The sequence below is a fragment of the Buteo buteo genome, chromosome 21, assembly GCF_964188355.1.
Source record: "Buteo buteo chromosome 21, bButBut1.hap1.1, whole genome shotgun sequence".
In the NCBI taxonomy this organism is placed as follows: domain Eukaryota; kingdom Metazoa; phylum Chordata; class Aves; order Accipitriformes; family Accipitridae; genus Buteo; species Buteo buteo.
In genome coordinates, this window is record NC_134191.1 from 1,565,173 (window position 1) to 1,586,749 (window position 21,577).

Sequence of the window (21,577 nt, forward strand, 5' to 3'; positions counted from 1 at the left end):
TATACCTTCACACACATGCATTAACACACGTTTCATACCTCAGAGCCTGGAGGAGAAAATGCACAGAGCAACCTCTGTAACAAGAGCTAACCAGAAGCTTTTTTGCTCATGCCTATGTCATTAATCACACACCACAAAATCCTGGGCAAAAATCCACCCCAAGATACAGGCATGTAAATCCTGCTGTGTCCAGTGACAGCTGGAAAAGGGTATCCAAGCCAAATACTTGACCTAAAGCAAATTATTTTACAATTTGTATACAGGATTCACAGCAACCAGCCTTACTTTAAGTATTTCTGTATTTCAGCACCTTGGGGCTAACCACAGCTTAGGACTAGACTACAGTTTAGGACTACTGCCTAGGCAGGACTTCTTACAGATGACAACAGCGGGCATTAATAAAATGACTTGGTCAGGTAGAAAGATTTAGTATCATTGGCCAAGATTTCGAAAAAAAAAAATACTGCTGATTTTTTTTAACTTGTTCTGTTGGGGGGGAGAAAAAAAAAAAAAGAAAAAAAAAAAGAGGGATAGCAACAAAGCCTGGACTGCCACAGCCTTAGCTGCCCCACCACAGAGCTTACAAGTCTGTCAACTTGTCTTTGCATTATGCACAGGGATAATAAAGCACAGCTACAGAAAAAATTAATCTTGATGCACAGAAAATTGACTGCTAACTAAACGGAGCTGACTGAACTGCTCAGCCCCTGTGCAGCCTTGGAAAGGCATTTCAAGGTACACTTATGTTGAGCACACCCACAACAAGAGACAGAAGGTTTTGCAAGCTGCACATTCTTGGACAAAAGAAAAATGTACTGTGGATGGTTTGGATCTTCCTAAACTTGCTTTTTCCGAAATTCTGAGGAATTCTTGATATTTTCTGTAGGACCAGATGCCGTGCTATGCACAAGCCTTCCCACAAATAGGAAGAGGAGCTGGGAGCAGCCGGCGGTGCAGCCCTGCGCTGCTGCCTGCGAACACCGGGCAGCTTTCTGATGGAGCTCTGGTTTCGTCCTTGCATCCCAGCGATAGCAAACGCTTGTTTCTATAAACCTGCCATCCTGAACCTTGAGCAGCGCTAGAGATGGAGCACCTTCTGCACTTACAGCCCTCAACACCCTCAGCGGGAATCAGTCTAAATTTAGCCCCTCTTCCCGACATGATTTATCTGGCACTGTGAACAGTGAAGGTCTTCTGACACCCTCAAGTCCAATAGATATTCATCCTAATGAATACCATAAAGCTGTTCTCATAAAAAGTGAATCACGCACACCATGGCTCCTGGCATTTGTTTTAAAAAATGCTTTAGATATTGGCCATCTGCCATTAAGTTGCTTGAAACATCTCAGACAATTTATTTTTTCCTGAGATGAGGAATTTTGATAGCATTTTGAAAACTATTTTTCTTTCCATAGTAAATTGCACTTTGCTAATCTATTAATGCACTAGATCACTTCTTGTAGTCAAATTATAAATAATATTCTGATATCCTCAGGCTCTGCTATTTGCTACATCTTTTGTTTCTCATTATTTTTCTTCCCTAACATATGGCTCCATAGTACAAGCCATTTTGCTGGTGAAAACAAGACAGGATATTGCTATTAGCTTCTTTATCCTCAACCCCCCTCCCCCCCAAAAAACCAAATCCCAGTTACTGGTATCATTTTAAACCAAATCACAGATAATGAAGTGGTTTGCCAAAATTACCTGGGTTGTCTTCCCCCACTCCTTCTTTCCATGGTCATGAAACTCAGAACAGTGCCACATTTGGGGTGACATGCCAAATCCTGCATATCTAGACTTGGGCTTCCAGCAGTGTGGTTTCATGATATATTTCCCAGAACCACCATTTGTTTTGAGAAAACCCTGATCAAACAGAGCTCTCAGCACTCTGTATTACATCTTTCCCTTCAAAGGTAAATCCCCCAAAAGCAGTTACAGGAAATTCTGACAGATGTACGGCACACATGGCACAACTTTACTGTAAAATATAAACATATAGGGTAACTATTCCTTTGCTACTTTAACCTTTTCTTGTATTAAATGGAAATCTGACCTTTTCTTCCTTCCCTAAACAACAGCTGTATCCAAAGCACACCGAGATTTGAGGCAGGACATTCACCAATCTTGTCTGAAGCCTCTGATGCACATCAGAGCATGAGGTATCCTCTCCTGAGCTCTAGAAGCAAGTATATGTGTATATACACACACTCAAATTACTGCCTTTTTTATTGTTATTTTTACCCAAGACACCTCTGTCCTTCACTGACTTTTAATCCTATTGTGTAATATTTTCAGATGAGATAAACTCAGTCCTTAGAATAGCCTTCCCTCACTGATGCTCCTTACCTTTTAAAAGGGATTTGGTCTCCAAGCCACCAAATCTTTGCCCAGTAAAATCCTGCTGATGCGGCAAGCTTCCTCCTCTTCCTCCAGCCTTCCACGGGAACCCAACCAAGGCCAGGGCTCAGAGCTGCCCCAGGACGGGCAGGTTTAGGAGCTCACTCCCCGTGTAGCGTGGCACGTGAGTTTGCTCACAACAAGGCTGCAGGAGATGCTCCTCGGTGCACAATGCACCGAAAGGATTCAGGGGAGTCCTGAGACTGCTCCTGCCTGTTCCTGCCTATGCATCGCCGGGGAAGGTGAATCTGGGTCCCTTTGAGGCATTTTCTCTTGCTCCAATTTAAATTCGAAGTGCAACAGTTCCTCTTCTACAAACCCTTTGCTAAGTTTCTGTCACTTCATCTTGCAGGGAGCTTTCTCCCAGCATCTTCTTTAGAGCAAGTCATTGTCTGAGCCATCACCTGGGCTGTACCTTCAGACTGATTACACTTGCAGATAATTAGAAAAGCTCTCTGAGTAATCTACGTTCTGATAAATGACATCCGAGGTGACATCACCCTCATATCACTTCAAAGTCTCCTTGAGTGTAAATCTATCTGAATTTAAAGCTATGTTTAATAAGTGAAAACTGTCAAGTGTTGCAATTGCCTTTGCAGGTACTGTTACCCACCAAGGAGGCGGGTCATTAAAAATGCAGGCGCTCTCGGTATAGCGGATGCCTCTGTGTATTCAGAGTACTTGCATTTCTCTGGCACACGCCTCCTTCTGCTGCAGGTGCGTGCAGGTGCTTCTGATGGAGTGGGAAACATTCCATACCCGCACGTGGAGACGTTACTGTTGGAAGCGGGAGCACCCACGGGGCAACCACGCTGATGGGTGCCGTTAGCAGAGCAACCGGCAGGCACACCGTGGCCGTCTGCACAGAGGTGGTACAGTGCAATACTACTAAACATTCAGCACTGTATATTTGATTTCAGTAATCACTTTGAAACTTATGAACAACCTGCTTCATGACAATACAGACACAAAAAACTTGTTTTATCATCTGTTAATTCTAACTCCCTAAATTTCACAGCACTGGCAATATTAGTACAATGTGGCTTTGTACAGTGAAATATCTTCAGTTGAGCTCACGATCAAAGCCCAGACCCCATCTCTGCACGGAACGTGGTGTGGGCAGAGCATTCGGCATGGCTCCCTTCGCAGAGTCACAGCTATGAACTACAGTACTCTTCTGCAAAGACAGTAATTTTCTTCTGATAATCCTCTTCTATAAAAGCACATTTTTACCATAATGCATGGTACTGCAAACTACTTTTTTTCCAAAATATTCCAACATTAACCTGATGTGGCCTGTTATGACTGAAGTGAACCTCTAATATTCCTAAATGTAAGCAGCAAGAAGTAAAACAGTGAACTGCCTAAACCCAATGCTTGTTACTATCACGCTGTTTCAGTGTTTACAGTAGGTTCCACATGTAGTTTGATGAAGTCTCCTCAGAAGCAAACCGCAGCATCCCTCAAGGGTAGAGGCAGCGACTCCAGGCCCTGGGCAAGCACAGAAGGCAGCACCCAGCCGAGGTGACACCACTTTTGCATAAGGAACAGATCCTTCTCTTCTCCGGGGAAAAGCAAGGGACTCGGCTCTTTCTGCCGTACGCGTACGTACGGCTTTGAAACGGCCTGCATCCCAGCAGAAATTATCTGCACAACAGATAGGTCTTAGATTTTAGGTACATACAAGGTATCCTTGGCAGCAGTTCAACTTAGCAGCACCGGATCATGCCCTGAACCATGCCAAAGTAAGTCAATCCCTGGAAAGAGCATTACTAATTACAGCAGTGTGTTGTATTTAATGTTATCTAGAAATAAGGTGGGGTGGGCTCAATGTATTTTCGTTTTCTCTTTCTACATCTTATCCATCCTAATTATTGAAAATTTTTCATGCTTAAATAAATATGAATGACATTAATGTAGAAGTTCTGCATATAGAAATATTTCAGGAAGTTGTGATATGAAAAGGTAAGCTGCCCACAGGGTGCCTTCTTGGAGCAGCTTTTCTTCTCGATCGCAGTCTGTGGCCACGAGCCCTGAGCTCTCCCTGCTATGTGCGAGCATTTCGATTTGGAGCATGAGCCTCCCACTCCTCACGCTGGTGCTCAGGAGCACTATTGCTGTCAGAAACCGATGGCCTGTAGCCTAGTATCTTGCTGCATTACAAATTACCAATCAAATTTTAAAATAATGATGATGATCATTCATAATATTATTACATCAGTGGGACATTACGACTCTCATACTAGCAATATAATTCAAAGCTAATGCTTTTTCTGATGCACAATTTACTTCAGTTTGTAGAAGAGGGAAGGAAGATGTCAGGGCATGTCATTTGGTACAATATCGAGCTACAATGCGGCATTTCAGTTTGATAGGGTAAGTTAGCCACCGAAAACAAATGTTTCTGCTGAATCTATGCCAAGGGAAGGCAGAACACCATTTTTACGTTCACATCAGAAAGCACAGGCTGTGAGCAATTGTAATAAAATAATGGCATAAACAATAAGGGTGATAAGACACTTTTAGAAATTATCCTAAAGATCTTTTAGCAATTTTTAGTCAAATTCCAGCCGTTGGGGAAGATTCCAAATGCCAAATTTAACAGCAGTGTATTCCCAGCGGTAACTGCACTGTTTCTGTGCACAACACTCCTACTCCTATCCATGAATTGAAACCAAAAGCAGATGATATGAAATATGGAAAGTTTTCATCAATTTTCAAAGTAAAACATATCCTCCTATGAACTAATTTCCTTTGATCAAAATTCAAGGCAATTATACAACATAACACATTTAAACTGCTGCTGTGAAAAATTAAAAGGAGAGGGAAGGAAAGGCAAAGGGAGGCAAGGGCAAGGCGGACATCTGACAGTGTTATTGGCTTTACTATCTGTATCACAGGAGATACCTTCAGGCCAAAGCTTATCCACTGCATTTTAAGCCCTGAGCAAATGCCACAACCCCAACTACAGAGGTTCACGCCACAAACACAGGCTTACCAGGGACCTGGCACTTTGAGGGCAGACTCCGACATTTTTCAGTTTCAGAAATACTTTTCTAGACAACTACCCTCAATCTAATACCTTAATTCAGCACGAGATTAAACTGGCAGTGCTGCTGTTGTCCCTATGGATCATCCCGCAGCACTTGGACAGGTCTGCAGAACTCCAAGAACATGCGTCTTTCCCTTCAATTCCTTTCAAAACAAACACTTCCAGTTCAAAGAACTTATCACCCCGCGTCATTAAGATGGTTATGCTGAGAAGTGCGTAACAGTTAAAAATGAAATCACCCCACTGTTACTTGGGCTTCTCTGTAACTAAAAATAATTCCTTGAATGTCCATGTGATCAGAAACAGGAATTCCTGGAAAATATGATATTTCTAATGGCAATACCTCATAAAAGGAAAAGAGAAGCGAATCTGTCATCCACCAGAAAACAACAGAGGTCAAACATGACTCTAATAAAGGTCATGAACCTCAGTCACAAATACAGACAGTGCATTTTCTATGTTACTGAGTTGAGGCTGCAAAAATTTATTTAACCCCAATTTCTTAAATAACATCAGTGAGGAGAAAAATCTGATCAACAACTTTATGCTACCTAAAATGAAAACATTTCACTCTGTGCTAATACTTCCCTACAGGTGCATTACCTTCAAAAGTTAAACTCAAATGTACATGGTAAGTATATGACTGTGAGCAGACGGTGCTTTGACACAGTAGGTGGCCAATTTGTGATTTGCAAATGGGTGACAAGGCACAAGTTGTGGAAATATCCTCCATCTAAAACAAACTAACAAAAACACCTCACCTCCCCCTGCACTCAAGCAAAAACACAAAAATATTGATTTTCCTGCTGCATGGACAGCCAGAAAAAGGAAAAAATAGAAGAATGTATTTTTTGACTCTTTCCATCTACTTCTCTTGTCCTGTAAGGCTGATGCTGCTGTTCAATTTTCTCTACAACCTACAAAAATTCAATTTATTTTTTCAATCTGTCCCCAGCCAAGCTTCCTTACATCAACTGTGCAGTCATTCCACTGCAGCCCGCGTCCAGCAGCACGGGGAGGGTGAAGTGAATGAAGTTACCTGTGCATTTACGGTCCGTGTCTTCCTTCTTTGACCCACTGATGGTTAACTTGCAGTTGAAGTTCTCCTCCCAGTACTCTGCAAACCACACGTTCCTTCTGTTGTTCTCCAGGGTGCGGGAGGTAAAATAGGCATCGAACCCTGGAGAATGAGACAGGTAGAAAGCTGAAGTGTAGCTCATACTGCACGGGAAGTACTGCAGCCTGAAGAACAAATACTCTGCCTATATCTTCTTCAACATCCAGCACACGTTCACATCTCTATCCACATGAGATGACCGTGGAAAAAAGGAAGTCCATTGTACGTTTTATCTAATCAGCTGCATCTTGCAAGTAAATTACTCTGCTACTAACTGCGAGGTATAAAGCTAGGTAAGATATATGTAAAACAGAGATAATACAAAAAGATTTATAAGCAAAAAGCATGGATTAGATATATACCAAAAAGGAATGGAATTAAATGATATAGTGCAGCTGATATTAGGCTGAGCTCAATACAACTAGTTTTGTAATTAACCTCTCCAGACCTCCAGAGAAGGCAGCTTCATCTAACCTGGCCATTATCAGTACACCTCATTGGTTTTGCAGTATGTATAGTTCCCTTAATTTCCTTTCACAAAAGTACAGATAAACTCAGAGAGCAAAACTTCTAAGAGGTAACTGTGAATCACCGTGATTTACCAGATGCTGGGATTAGACATCCTGAAGTGGGGGGGAAGGTTTCCTTCCTTAGACCTGTGAGATTTGGTTTGCTACTGAAGCCATGTAGCCACAAACAGCTTGCAGCGCTGCAAGAGTAAAAATGACACACAACTCCACCATTAAAATAACGGGGGGAAAAATTATAATTTTTGTTGAAGGGCAGTAAGGATATCTCAAGCCCCTGAGTCTTCTTTTTGAAAATACACAGTCCTCTATTCACTGAAAGAAACCACATAACAACTACTGAATAGCTGTGTAGTGGTGACTAGTTCATAGTTTTCATACGGCTCTAAAACATATTCTATCTCTCTTCAGCACCTCACCAACTTGCCAGAAGAGAAACATATTTTGCTTTGGCTTCATGTATTTTTTTTTGCAGAAAGGTGTATCACTGTATATATACACACATGTTTATACACATACACAAATGTGTGTGCATGTACATATATATTTGTGTATGTATAGTGATTAAAGGAAAGGTGTATCTAAAGGCTTACAAACCAGGAGGGCAAATAAAAAGAATTTAAAAACATACTACAAAATTATACAGTTTATTAAATTGTGATAACAAATTAGACCTGCCATAGCTCGGGCACCCATCCCAGGGTGAAGCTGCTCCCAACAGACACCAGTGGGTCCTCAGGAGCATGAGAGCAGGGACGATTGGAGACCACCACCCTCCCACAACAATATTTTTATTGTCTTACTATCCCAGTATACTTTTGGGTTTGGTTGGCAAACAAAAGATTTGCATGAGAACAAATACATTAGCGCACATCTACGTGCTCATACGCGAGGTCTTTTGTATTTTTTTCTTGTCTTTTTTTCTTTTTGTAGCCGACAGAAGCTGTATTCTCTCATCTGTTCAGCAGGAAGAGTACATGGTGTGACACAGCCAAGTGTTCTTGGCATAGAACATGGGAAAGGTTTATCACCTCTGCACCAGAGGTGCCAGGAAAACAGGCAGTCGTTGTTCCACCCCTTTAGCCAGGTTACGGACTCCTGGCAGCTGAAGTCCCTGCTTAATTTTACAGGCTTTCCCAAATCCGACAGTCTCTCTGAAGCAAGGGGGCTGTGCTCATTCTTTTCAGAGAGTTATATCAGTCTTACAACAAGCATATTCAAATAGCAGGATATTCAACACTATTAGTAGTGCTGAGTAGTTTTCCTAAATCCTTCTAGTTATCTGTCTTTAGCCCGCAATGAGCAACACCAGAGCTTTTGCTTACAGAGACAGTTTAGATTCAGTATTTTTAATGTAACCTTCCAGAACTGCAATCCCAGTTCAAGTTCAGGTTACAAAAGGGTTTTTTCTTTTACTAAGAAGGCTGTTGAAGTATTCAAACTATGCAAATGTGAAACCTGGATAAAGCAGATCTATCTTAAAGAGGACCTAAAAATGCTGGTTGCTCACTGAGAAGGTCAGAGGTAAATTATCTGCCATCCAAAAAGTGCAAAACCATTGAAGATGCAAATCTGAGATTATCTGTTTTGTCCCTTTACTTGGCTTTACAGCCTGTACCAGCATTGCAGAAGAGGGTGGAAACACAGAAGCAGCAAGCTCTTACAGATACTAAGCCATCTCTCTATATTGCATGATCACATGGTTCCTTTTGATTTTGCAGTTAGAAATGACAGTAAATACATATTCCATTGGAAGAGAGAAAAAAGTTCCTTGCACCATAGCCAACAATTTATCTCACTGAAATAGGTGGGTAAATTGACTCAATCTGGCAGTCCTCACAATGAAATTGAGTCAGAGGAAAAACATATGGCATCATTAAATTAGCATAGCAATCCATCCACTGTGGGATAAAAATAGACAGCATATAAACAGATGTTTTCAAATAAGAAAGAAGATTAGGAGTGGGGTCAATCTGTCTCCTTGTATTAGCTTTGTGTACTATTGACCCACCTACAATATATATTTTCTTAATTCTGAATCTACTGTTCATGACTCGCATCCAAAGCCCACTGCTTATAAGACAATGTACATAATCTCCAAAAATCAAATCAGAAAAATAAGTATTGGGGTCTTCAGAAACAGGTTGAAGGCAAATTAAAATTTTACCTGCAACCTCACTAGAAAATATGTGTAGGTCTCTCCCGCAGCAAATACATCAGGGTGCTTCAGAATGATGACAAACTGTAAGCGACAAGCCATACCAACTTAGTGCCACGCTGTCTAGTCGGCAGCCAGCACCTGAAGGACCACAACCAAATCATGGAAACCTGCAAGCAAACCACCAAAACGGGATAGGAGAAAACCTCTGTGGTGTATTTAAGTACTACTGAGTATTTAAGTCAACTCCATATACTTGGTATGGCTTGTCCAGCCATTAACATGGTTTTTGCAGCTCAAAATGAAAACTTTCCAGAATAAAACTGCATGAAGTTGCAGTAAAAGAGCCAACCTGTGATGGCAGAGACCCCTGATCTCCTCCTGCTGTATTTATGCTAGGGCAGGGACTTAACCAGGGTTTCCCACATTTTAGGGAAATAATTTAGTAAAACTCTCCTGCCACAGCTGTTCTCCTTAATTAATGACAGATTAGTCACTTATGAATGTTTCTGTGCACGGTCTCTAGAAGGGACAGCACAATTTCTGCACTTCTCGGATGAAATTGCCTCAGGAAAACATTCACGTGGATGGGTCAGAAGGAAATTTAGAAAATACTCTTAGATTTTAGGCACATACAAACTAAACCTGTTTTCCTGTAAACCTGTGTGTCTTAGTTTTACTCATAATTAAAAGAGATTTCAAAGGGGATACTGAGTCATAAGATCTGCAATATATATATGGCTCAAAAAGAGAAACAGTATACCTCACCAATGTGCCAAACTAACTGACCTCTGGGAAAAGTGCTCTATAACTTAATAAGATAAAATCAATAAGTCTTGATAAAACTGTAATAGAATTCCATAAGAATTACTCTAAACCTTTACAGATTTAATAACAAATAATAACATTCTCATTGATTTTTTTTAATGATCCCTCTGCATTCTCAAGAAGGACTATAGATCCCGATTAAAGAGTGTACATTTTTTATCATTATTTTCTATTGATCAAGACAAGCAGGCAAGTGACTGACTGACAGAGTGATGGAGTTAAGCAGCAGGCCAAATTTCTATTAATTTCTTACTGGGTGGAAGTACTGTGCACCCACTTGCTGTTTCTGGCTGCGCTGTGGATCACAGCACTACTGCTCTCACGTAGCAAAAATCCTGGCGAAGACCTCTAGAAGGCATCGCCTTTGCGAATTGCCCTCCTTCCCAACATACTTAGGACCAAGAAAAGTCCCCCACAGCCAGGGCCAAAAGGAAGGAGTCCTACATTGCTCCATAGCAGCAAGGCCAGGAGTGTGCTCACAGGCACCATTTTTTTTAATTTGATAAATATTTACAATTTTTACACAAAGTGCTGGCACATGTGCACAGCTGGGGTATGATACACCACAGAATAAGACCTAGAACGTTTCATATCATCTGGTGCAAACCTGTGCACCTCCACGGAATGAACTGAACTGTGCCAGTTCACAGTGGATGAGATTTTCATCCAATTTAAAAGTTAGTACAGAATGCTCAGTGGAATCTCACTGCTCCTAGAATATTTTTTTTTTTCTGTTTTTTCCCTATATCATTCCCAAGAATACTGTCAGAGAAGTTATTATGATTGTCTGAAATATACTGGCTGAACTGAATACACATCATGCTTGTTGCTCTGTGATTTGAGCCAACAAATCACTACCGTTTCATTTTTTCCCCACCATTATTTTCAGAAGGGTAATTGTGCTCGATGTACTTTAAAGCAACTTAAAAAAAAAAAAAGAAACCTAGAGGAAAAATATTTTTTTCAATTAAGAGAAAATAGGATCAATTTAAAGATCTTACTATTTTTAAAGTTCACATTAGATAGATGGCTAATAAGCAAAGCAAACCCCAAATATTCAATTCTCAGCAAATGCTCATCTTTTGCTAGTGTTACTGCTACCACGCAACCAACCTTGTCAGTGGATGTCAATTAAACACTAGGAATCCCACGATGAGTTTCATGATTTAAATTCCTATTAAAGAACAGTTTGTAAAGTAGTTACATATCTATATTATTGTATTTTGAACACTAATCATAAGGCTATGATGGATCTACACAAAGATTAGTGCCATGTAAATATTGTGAGCTAACGCGTAAGGATTTATGTCCCGAGTTTATTTAATAGCGATGGCTATAGCAGTGCTCTGACTCTCCCGAGGATGAGCACAACCCAGACGAACACAAGCACCAGCTTAGGAGGACGGCGGTGCACGATGCCACAAAGCACAGGGTCAGGCAAAAGGTTTACAAGCCCCTGGGCAGTGGCGTGTGGTGATGGGCAGCTCCTTTTTGAAGGGGCAAATGAAAAATGGTCCGTGAATAGGAGCTCCTGCACCACTTGTTCCACTGTTGGTCACACGTGACAAAATTATGTGGTTACACACTGCAAAATACAGTCTGTCACCTCTGCAGGTTGGTGTAGAGCAAAGGAACTCCTGATGTCATGCGAGGATTAACATTAGGTAACTTTTCACCAGATTCAGACTCATCTGTAATTTGTTAACTCTTGGAATAAGCCAATGCTTGCAATTGTCTCAAAAAGATACAAAACATATTCTGTCTTAAATCTCTTATCAGTCAGGACTATTTCTACGCTTCCCATGTACCACAAAGCTGTCCTGCAAACACAAGCAGTCCTATCTATGTCAGTGGGTTTGCATCAGAGGGACATCTTAAATGCATATCTAATTTTAGACACTTTTTTTGAATTAATATGATTCACAGCCATTAAAGTTGAAATACAGGCAAATGTGTTCTCTATCATAACAACAGACTTAAGTCTGTGCTTAAGCTTAATCTTTTTGAACTGAAGACATTAAGACAACTTACATGCATAGTGCTAAATGTAAGAGTTTTGGGTTCAGGGGCTCAGGGAATTATCTGACCCAACCAAAAAATCTGGATGCTTAAATGTAAAAGTAGGAATAATCACTTCTTACCCTTGTGCATGGCCAAATACTACACTTGAGTGACAAGATTTAGTGATTTCCCAATGTTCCCCATATATCATACTTAAGAAAATTATTTTTTTCAGCAAATACCTTTAAGAGACATAGATAGTTATTTTATGAGATTTTACAAATTACAATAATCTCTTATTACTTTAAATCACTGTGATTTGATTAAATCATTATTCTTACACATGGAGAGATGATACTACCTAATGGGTTCATTTATTCTCCACCCCAGGATTAATATATAAATTAACTACATAGCAATGAAACAGACTTTTAAAAAAACAACAAACCAAACAACCCCCCCCCCCCAAAACAGGGGGGCAAGGAGTAGAGGAAAGGGACCCAATCCCAAGCACTACGGAGGGCTGGTGAAGAACAGGCGAGGGGAGGGACGAGTGTCACTCGGCTGAGACGCCAGCAAAACCCGAGCACTTTTGGTTGTTCCCCTGCTTCACTCAGTGGGATACTCGTGGTGCCAGCCTCAGCACCCCTTTGATCGGGATAGGAGTTATCAGCAGCACTGAAGTGACTGAAATCAGAAATTACTGGAGGAAGATCGAGCGTCTCATCCCCAGCTGGCTGGAGTCAGGCTCTGCATGTCAAATTTTATCTGGGCGTTTTATTCTGCACCGTTTACGGTCAGTCATCTGGACGGGGAGTGCAGCACAGCATCCAGCCCTGCCCAGGAGACCCTCGCAGCCCTCCAGCCTCCCCGTCTGCTCTGAGAAACCCCTCTCGGGTCCTGCCGGGGCAGGGCATCGCTAGGGGAGCAGGATGCCACAGCACCGTGGAGCCGGGAACACTTAGAAGAGCAGTTCGATCCTCAACCAGAAAATGAGGCTGACTTGTGGTTGCTTTTGACACCCAAAAAAGCCCCAAATGATTTATTTCTAACATTAATCTTGCATCTCTCCTTCTATTTAATGTTACGTGTTGCCCATTTTCTGCCTGAAAGCATAACGCTCAGCTTCCCTGACAGAGGTGGCTGAGGGAATTTTACATGCTTTGGAGGATAAACCAGGCTCCAAGCCTACCGATGCGGTTTGCCATGGTCAGCTGCATTACAGAGGGAAAAAAAGCGCAGGAGCACAGAGGTGGCATTTATCACAGGGAAGGCGTCAAGCACACATCGACCGGGAAAGGACGGGCTGCAGACGAGAAAGACGGCTGCGCAGGGAGGGCAGGGGGAGACCCAAACCAGAGCAATCCCCTAGGAGAAGAAAGAGATTAAAAGAGGGGATCCAACGCTGAACTGGTACCCAGTAAAACCATCAGCTGCCCAGTGAAGTTTCCAGTACCTCAGGACATGAACCGCGGGCAGGTGGCTCATGAAGATCCCCGATGATAACATGCTACTGGTGTGAATGAACCAGATATTTTTTAAGTGAGACTTCTGTCGCTTCTTTACCAAATCACTAGCACACACTGTGAAGCATCTATTTCATGTGTCAGCAGTGACTTCGAGGGCTCTGGGGTTACTGAATAATTAAGGAAAATAATTAAGCCTAATTAAAACACAAAGTTGTTGACCAACTGCATTTCTCACATGCCTAAAGTGTTTTTATTCTTAGCCCACGTGGCTTGTAAGCAAATACAACATAATGACCCAATTTCATACAAGTAGTGATTTTAGCAGTTTATGATATTTTTATTCTTCTGTATTTTGTCCAAAGTATGTCCACACTAATGATTGCTAGTTATACAAATTTTATTTACCCAGCTAGTAAATCATGACTTACTACGATTACTGATGCCAAGTGAGTTGAAAGCAGCTACTCAAATAATTTTCTGATTTTCCTAGCATTCAAGCCAAAATAGTTTAATTTACTGACATTAAATGTGGGATAAAAGCTTTAGATGTGGAATGATAAGATCAATTTTAAGACAGCTAGTCTTTTTTCAGATTTTATTATGTTGCCCAAGCCACACACTACACAGTATTACGGAGCCGTTACGACAGTCTGTGGATATTTTCTTGACCTTCCTACTCAATAAAAAGGCCATCATATTAAGTGATTTTATTAACCTCCTTCATGCCATAAAAATGCTTTGCAGTTGTTTTCTTTTTTAATAGTTGCCACTTGTGAAAAAGGGTATTTTAGTTGATGTCACATTTGACTTTTTATATACTTGACATAAAGCATGTACAAAGGAAACTCAGCTTGCCATACTTAGGGCAAATCTGGGATTTTAAGCTATAAAGCTTCTATTACGGAAATAGATATATATTGGCTAAGTATCATCATTATCACTTTTATAAAATTACACAGCTGCCACGGCAATGAGATCATGACCTAGGTGGTGTCTAGCCAGTGCTGTAATAGAAAGGTTAATATAGAAGTATATTATTATTCATTATTCTACATTTTATTGCCCTCAGGCACTTCTTACTTTCACAGAGCTCCTACTTATACCAATACAAACAGTAGAAAACCCTAAATTTATTTTTCCTATTTGTTATTTAATTGCCATACCAGCTAGAGGCCTCAGCTGAGGAGGCAATTTTCCTGTTGCAGCAGGCACTGGACAAACACAAGGAGCTCGTCCCCATTCCCAGTTTCTCTTGCTGCCATGCTCTTCTGGATGGCACCAGGATCACCCTCGTACCCGAGCAGGAGGCTGATGTTCTAACGCAGAGGGTCCCACCGCTTTCTTTTTGCGCACCACAAAGACCGAATCCATGCCTCGTAGCACTGAGAGAGTTGTTACGGGGCAGTAGATGAGGAAGGCTTGTGCTCCTCTTCCCCCAAACAATTGCAGACTTCATAATGCATATTATTTTTGCCTTTTCAGCCACAGAGGGACTTTCCAGGTTGACATCGGTGTAAGTCACCTGGGTTGCTTAATGCATACAGTGCTCCCCTTTCAGCTGAATACTCCACATCTTATTCAAACGACTCCTGCTGCGGGAATGAATAATTTTTTATGAATTGCTATATGCAGAGTCCCAGCCAAGGGGGAAATGCTGCTCACATAAGCCTACTCTTGCAAGCAAGGATCTGTATCTGCTGTAAAGATTATCACCAGAATCAGGCCAAACAGAACAGATTTAAAAATACATCCAGAAGCAGAATGTCTCTCCCAGTAATTCATCCTTTCCTGCTGCCCAGTTATTGGAAATGGGCTATTTGTCTTGCCAGGACTTTATCCGTGAAGTATTCTTTTTTTCCTCATACCTGAAGATGAGTGAAATCAGTTGGTTTTTGTTTGTTTGTTTGTTTGTTTGTTTGTTGTTTTTTTTTAAACACTTATCACAAGGCAACTTAGTTAATAGCTTGCTTTCCTTCTCACTTACATACCTGGTCTTCTTGAAATTATCTGTTGCTTCTTGCTTTACTGAAAAATAGACCAGCTTCTGCATTAATCTCATTTGGCAGCAGTGAAACTCAAGTGGAGTTAAAACAGTGTCACCCAGGGACATAAAGCAAAGCAGTGGCAAGTCAGGCCCGTGGATCAGGATGCAGACCACTCTTTCCTATTAATAATACTTACCCCCAAATTCTGAGCTGTTATTTCAGTTTTTCATTTGCAATTAACTGTTTAACAAAATCCCTTTGTATGCATTGATGTCTTCTTCCCATTGGTTTTCCGAGTTCTTCCTTCCCACCCTTTTTGACTAAACGGGAAAAGCTGCTCCACAGATGGCCTGTTTCATTTTAATAATGCAGAGCAGTAAAATCAGAGAGATACAGAAGGTCTAAATGCAGAACACGAGAGTGGTTTTCTTCCCTTTGATAGCAGCAGCAGACAAAATGCACATTGCGTATCCTTAAAAGCATTTAAACTCAAGTCATCTGCTTGCATAATTTAAAATGGGTATAAAAATACAGAAATCCCTCTACATTGTAATGCAGCAGCTGGAGTAACCCCTGAAGATGTTCAACAGGTTAAAATTAGCAATAATAAAAAACCAAAAATCAATCAGCGCACATAACGAACATGCCAAAATAAACAAGAGGGCAGGTCAGAGCTGCCCACGGAGGAGAGGCTGGGGTCGCTGCCCGGCGCTGCTGCAGAGGACGGCCGAGGTTGGGCAACGCAGCCCCCCCAGAGCACCCCGACCGCGCAGAAGGTCGCACCCCGCACCACCGCTGTACACATGCTCTAATTCCGCAAATAAGCCAAGAACAGGACCAACAGCGATGCTACACAAAAGGTAATTTTCTATCATCCTGTGCTACATGACCTAAATTCTGAGCTGTGAAGTCATAAATAACCCCTGTGGTGGTCAATGCACACCCCCGGCTGTGCCTTTCTGGCACCCGTGCTTAAAAATCAACTTGCAAAACCCAAATCAATGCTCAGTCACATTGTTATACCTTCCCAGCAAACAAAACATGAAAGGAAATCAAAGCCCGTCCTCCTCCTGCCGACGGCGGGAGTGGGAGAGCAAGGCGAGACACGTACCGATGGAGGCTGAGACGTACCTGGCTTCTGCCTTGCAGGCGGGGAGCACGAGGGGCAGCCGCAGCCCGAGCCCCAGGACGCAGAATTCACTGGGTTTCAAATGTTACTTCCTTATGCTGCATTCAATTCCTTCAATATACAGAGTTAATTTTCTTTCTTTCTCTGTATATATTTGCATGTGCCTCGCTGAAGTGTTACCATGTCAACAGGAATAATTACAGCATGTGTAAATATATTTGTGTATCCTAAAATTTATATGCACGCTCACAGAGCCATAGTTATACACACACAGCCCCCCCAAACCAGACACCTAGAGTTGCCACTTTTTTCTTTTTTTTTAACTGTTGACATGGTAACACTGGCTAGATGAAAGTAACAATGCTCTTTCCAAATGCTATTTAATGTGATGCCTCTTTTCTGCAGAGCCATCATTTAAGCAGCACACACGGCAGACACTTGGAAGCCTGAGCTGCGAGCTGCAGTCAGGTGGAGTCGATACATAAACTGGCACAACGGAGGCCATCCATGCACCGCGCCGGGGGAGTCGATGTGATTGGCTGTGCACAGCAAAGCCATGTCTCAGTTAAAACTACTATATATACTACCCATCTTATTTTCAAATTCCCACTGAGATAACATCCCTAAGAAAATATTACCTGAAAACTCCATTGCATTCTTCCCCCCCTTTTTTTTTCTTAGAATCTTTAAAACAAAAATCCTTGATTTTTGACAACTGACTTCTTGGGTATAAGACAGCTTTAATAATGCCATCCAGCCAGAGTGTGCTAGGATGTAAGACAGAGCGATATAATGACTGTTCTCTCCCTCCCTCTCACAGTCTTCTCAGCTGAGGCTGCTAACACAAAGTTTCAGCTTCCACTCCAACTGTGCGCATTAATCACATCAAACCACAAGGTACTATCCAGAACACGTGCGCAGACTTGTATGTGAGAAGACAAAGATCAAGGTAAGGGGGATGATTTCTGAGGCTGGGGGATACAGTACAATCACTCAGGCTGGCCTCGAGGCCACGGAGTCCCGCACAGAAACGCGCCCATCGCCCCAAGTACTTGCTGTTGGAATACCCTGCACCTTTTAAGGAAAGCAAAAAAGCTTTCCAATTTGATTTAAATATTTCAGGAGCAGAATATCCTCTAGACACCCACTCCTGATCCTCTCATCATCTCTACTTTTTTTCTCTCCATTTTGCAGGGCTACCCCACCCCCAGTTCAGCATCCCCTTTGGGATGCCGGCCAGCCTTAAGGACCACCAGGCAAGTGCCCTTGGCCAGTTCCCGGCTTGGACCCTCCTCATTTTTCTGTGTTTCTGCCATGCGCCCAAGAAGCCAGCAGACTGCAATCGCAGCACCCGGCAGACAAACGCAAGCCTCGTCCCCAAGGAGCAGCACACAGAACTTCTGGGAAGATAAATATCCAACAGTATCTCCCCCGGCTGCTGTGGGGAGACCGACCCCCCGCGCCTCGCTGCCCCAACACCGAGCACTGGCCGGGGCAGAGCTGCTGGAAAGGGGCAGCAGGGCTCAGCCAGAGCTGGCAACTGGCAGAGGCACTTCCAAACCCGGCCGATTCGGGGGACCTCTCTTGTCAGAGATGCCTTAGTAGAGATGAGTAAGGCAGTCTAAACATAAGGAAACTTTTAAATGGCTCTCAAGTTGCAAGATAATTTGTATTCCCCTCTCTTCATACCAACACATTAACCAAATACATTATTTCCATAATGAGGAGATGAACATCTGTGTGGCTTCCCAAAATTTCAAGTGGCAATACTCGAGACAAGTATTCTCTCTTTGGGGATTGACACATCAGCATTTTAAGTAACTGCCAAAGCTAAAAACATGATTTAAATTCTAAAGAGACCTTAAAAAAGAGTTCAGGTGTAGTTTAGATTTTTTTTTTTTTTAAATAAAGCACACCAATTTAATTCCACAAATTAAAGTTGCTTCAGTATTGTATTAAACTTTGTACTTGGCCCCATGTAAGTGAAATGCTTAATGCAAACTTTAACAAAGTATGAGAAACGTAAACGCCTGAAGTAGTATTACGTCACTGAAAATTACTATAAGACAGACTTGGGTTTCTGAAGTGCTCTGGTTCATGTACCCGATGGTGCAGCAGAGCGGTCCCTAGCCCCTGCCAGCCTGATGCTGTCTCACTAGACAGAAAACCCACGCCATCAGCCAGGTGCAGAGATGTGCTCCCGGCTAACCTGGCTTCATTTCTTCCTAGCTTTGGCCCAATAAATCCACTAGATCTCCAGAAAACAAAAGCAAAACCAAACCCAAACCCAAACCCCCTCACAACTTCGCAAAGAGGCTATTTCACTATTTAGTTTCTGACTTACGTGATTGCTTATGGCAGCTGGAAAGTCTCAGGAGCCATTTCCAGCCACGAACACTGTCCATTCACAAGTGCCCATCACCACCCGCGTGGGAAGGGGCCAGCAGTCACTCAGACCTCCTGCTCGGAAGCAGTCACCCCACAGATTTTGCTTCCCTTTAACCCAATGCCTCAGTTGTGCATCACTACCGATACTAACACAAACCCCCCTATCTTTGACACCTTTCTTTCCACATTACCCCAATCATTTTCCTGTTGTCCTTGACTCCTTTACACAGCATCAGGCCGTAACCATCACAGAACCATAAACATTACAAACCAAAGGATGAAGCCAGAGAGCAAACAGACTCTTTCCAAGCAAGTATCTTTTGCAACAAAGCCTATGCGGCAGCCTCAGCACACCTATGTTGAAGAACAGAAGGGATGCCAATAACTTCCAGATGTCATTAGCCACTCCTTCCATTAGATCCTAAACTATTTTTCTCTGGAAATTTATGCTACATGAAGTGGTAATTAAACTGAGAAACACAGACTAAACTTGAAAGCAAAGATTAAAAGTATTTCCTCATCACAAGGGTAACTGAGAGCTACTTTGAATAGGTTAACCACTGTAAGTACCCCAGGAAAGAAATTAGAGAGAGAAATAGAAATAAAAGCTTAGTTTCACTTCAGAATATCTGTGGGAGCTTACTGCATCACAGATGTTCATGTACATGCCATACTGGAAGAAAACCAAGAACCTCATCTATCCTACTCAGTGGAGAGAAGCAAAGATGCTGGCACCATACCTAGTCATGGAGAATATACTGAAGCCTAGGTGCTACAGGTGGCTATTATCAGTGTCATAGCAAAACACTGACTCTAATTAGGCTTAATCATTATTCACAAGCAATTACACCATTCTCTTGTCAGTAGCGATAATCAATTTGAGGCTACTCACTTGCTTCATACATCATTCTCACAAATTCTAACGCAATTACTTTTTGGAAGGTGAGATATATCAATACATCAGGACCATGCACAATGAGCTACTGCTGAACCACCAGCAGAATGGAGAGCGCTGTATGAGGGGTTTTTTCCCTCTGCCCCCCACTCCCTGCATTTTTATATATTGCATTAGTAGAAACCTTTAGTTTGCCTGGCCCTTCTTTGTTAAATAGCTTGCATGATTAATCACATTATTAATTGTGTCCTAACTTAGTTAAGAGGGAGGAAAGACTACAAGTGTCAAAAGCTTTGGTTGACTGCAGCTTGATGCCAGGTGTATATGGGAGCTCCTGGCCCACTTAACTGTGCATATGCATGAATTGTAAATAGAAAATAATGGCTTTTGACTCTGCAAAAAGCAGTTGCTGCTCCAGGGAACAGCAGCAGAGGGGTGGCTCAGCCGGCAGCGGGAGCAGACACACAGCGCCTGGGCTTGGGCTGCACCAACAGTCCCTGCTCTCCCAAACCCCCGTCACCCAAAGAAAATGGAAGTTTTCTAGCAGAGAAAATGTCAGTTAATTTGCCCCATCTCCCAGCACGCGCAGTGCTTGGCGTCCCTGGCAAGCCTTCCTCGCTGAGGGCAGCAGTGCAGCGCTGTGTTGCTGGGCAGAGGTGCTCCAAAATGCACTGTAAAAGCAAAGCAGCCGAAAATTCCTCGGCAGTGCTCCTTCCAGGGGCAGCGTCGGACAGGAGCCTGGGAGGGAGCAGCAGAAAGAGAGGGCGAACAGAAATCAGCTGAAAGCTCCTTGCGGGGGATTAGCGAGCGCTGCAGTCTCAGACACCCAGCCTGGGCTTTCTCTTCTAGATGTTCTTCTTTCTTTCCCCTAATTTTAGTAGTAGTTTGAGGGTGGTCAGAGGCAGTGTGACACCTTGACCAGAAGCTCTCCATCTCATATCATCTCACAGCAAGCAGGTGTTTCCCACAACCACATCCTTCGTCACCTTCCAGCCCCAGACTCAGAAGTGGAGCAGCAGGGTCAGAGGCAAACTGGAGTACAGTAGTTGCATTACAGCTGTGTTAACATGAATAAATGAATTAATTTCCAGATGGACCATGTCGTGTGACTGAAACAAAGACTGAACTACACTTTCAAGACATATTACCTTAAACTGCACAGAGGGATATCTTGACTTGCAAACACATAGTTCTTCACCATCCTACAGTGATATTTTAACTATGAGACAAAAAGTTTGGTTTTATTATCATTACCAGGAGATCACGATCATTAATCTATTGACTCCTGCTTCACTTTAGTAAAGAGCTAGCATATGTGATTACATCGAGGATTTTTTTTCTAAATTATTTTCCATTTCCTTTGTTGTCATGCAGTCACTCAACAAAATGAAAACACATTCCCAAAGCAGATCTGCAAACCCAGCATGAGTGAAGTGGGCACTTTAGCATTCATTGTATCATCCTTAAGGAAATTATGTGTGTTATTACGTGTATTATTTCCTAAACTATTACTTTCAAAAGCCTATAATCATTCAAGTATTAACAATGCAAACTAAAAGGAAAAAAAAATCAAACAAACAAGAAAACCCTTTTAAATCCCTGTCCACTTCCTAAAATTAGCACATTCA

At 42.2% G+C, this 21,577-nt stretch overlaps 1 protein-coding gene across 2 annotated transcripts in view; it reads right to left on the reverse strand.

Moving 5' to 3' along the window:
* The window catches only part of GRM7 (glutamate metabotropic receptor 7), a 308,320-nt gene that overhangs the window by 108,416 nt on the left and 178,327 nt on the right, over positions 1-21,577 (reverse strand). For both annotated transcript variants that reach the window (XM_075052544.1, XM_075052543.1), the window contains exon 5: positions 6,492-6,632. In XM_075052544.1, the coding sequence (XP_074908645.1) occupies positions 6,492-6,632 (141 nt within the window). The remainder of the gene's footprint in view (positions 1-6,491; positions 6,633-21,577) is intronic.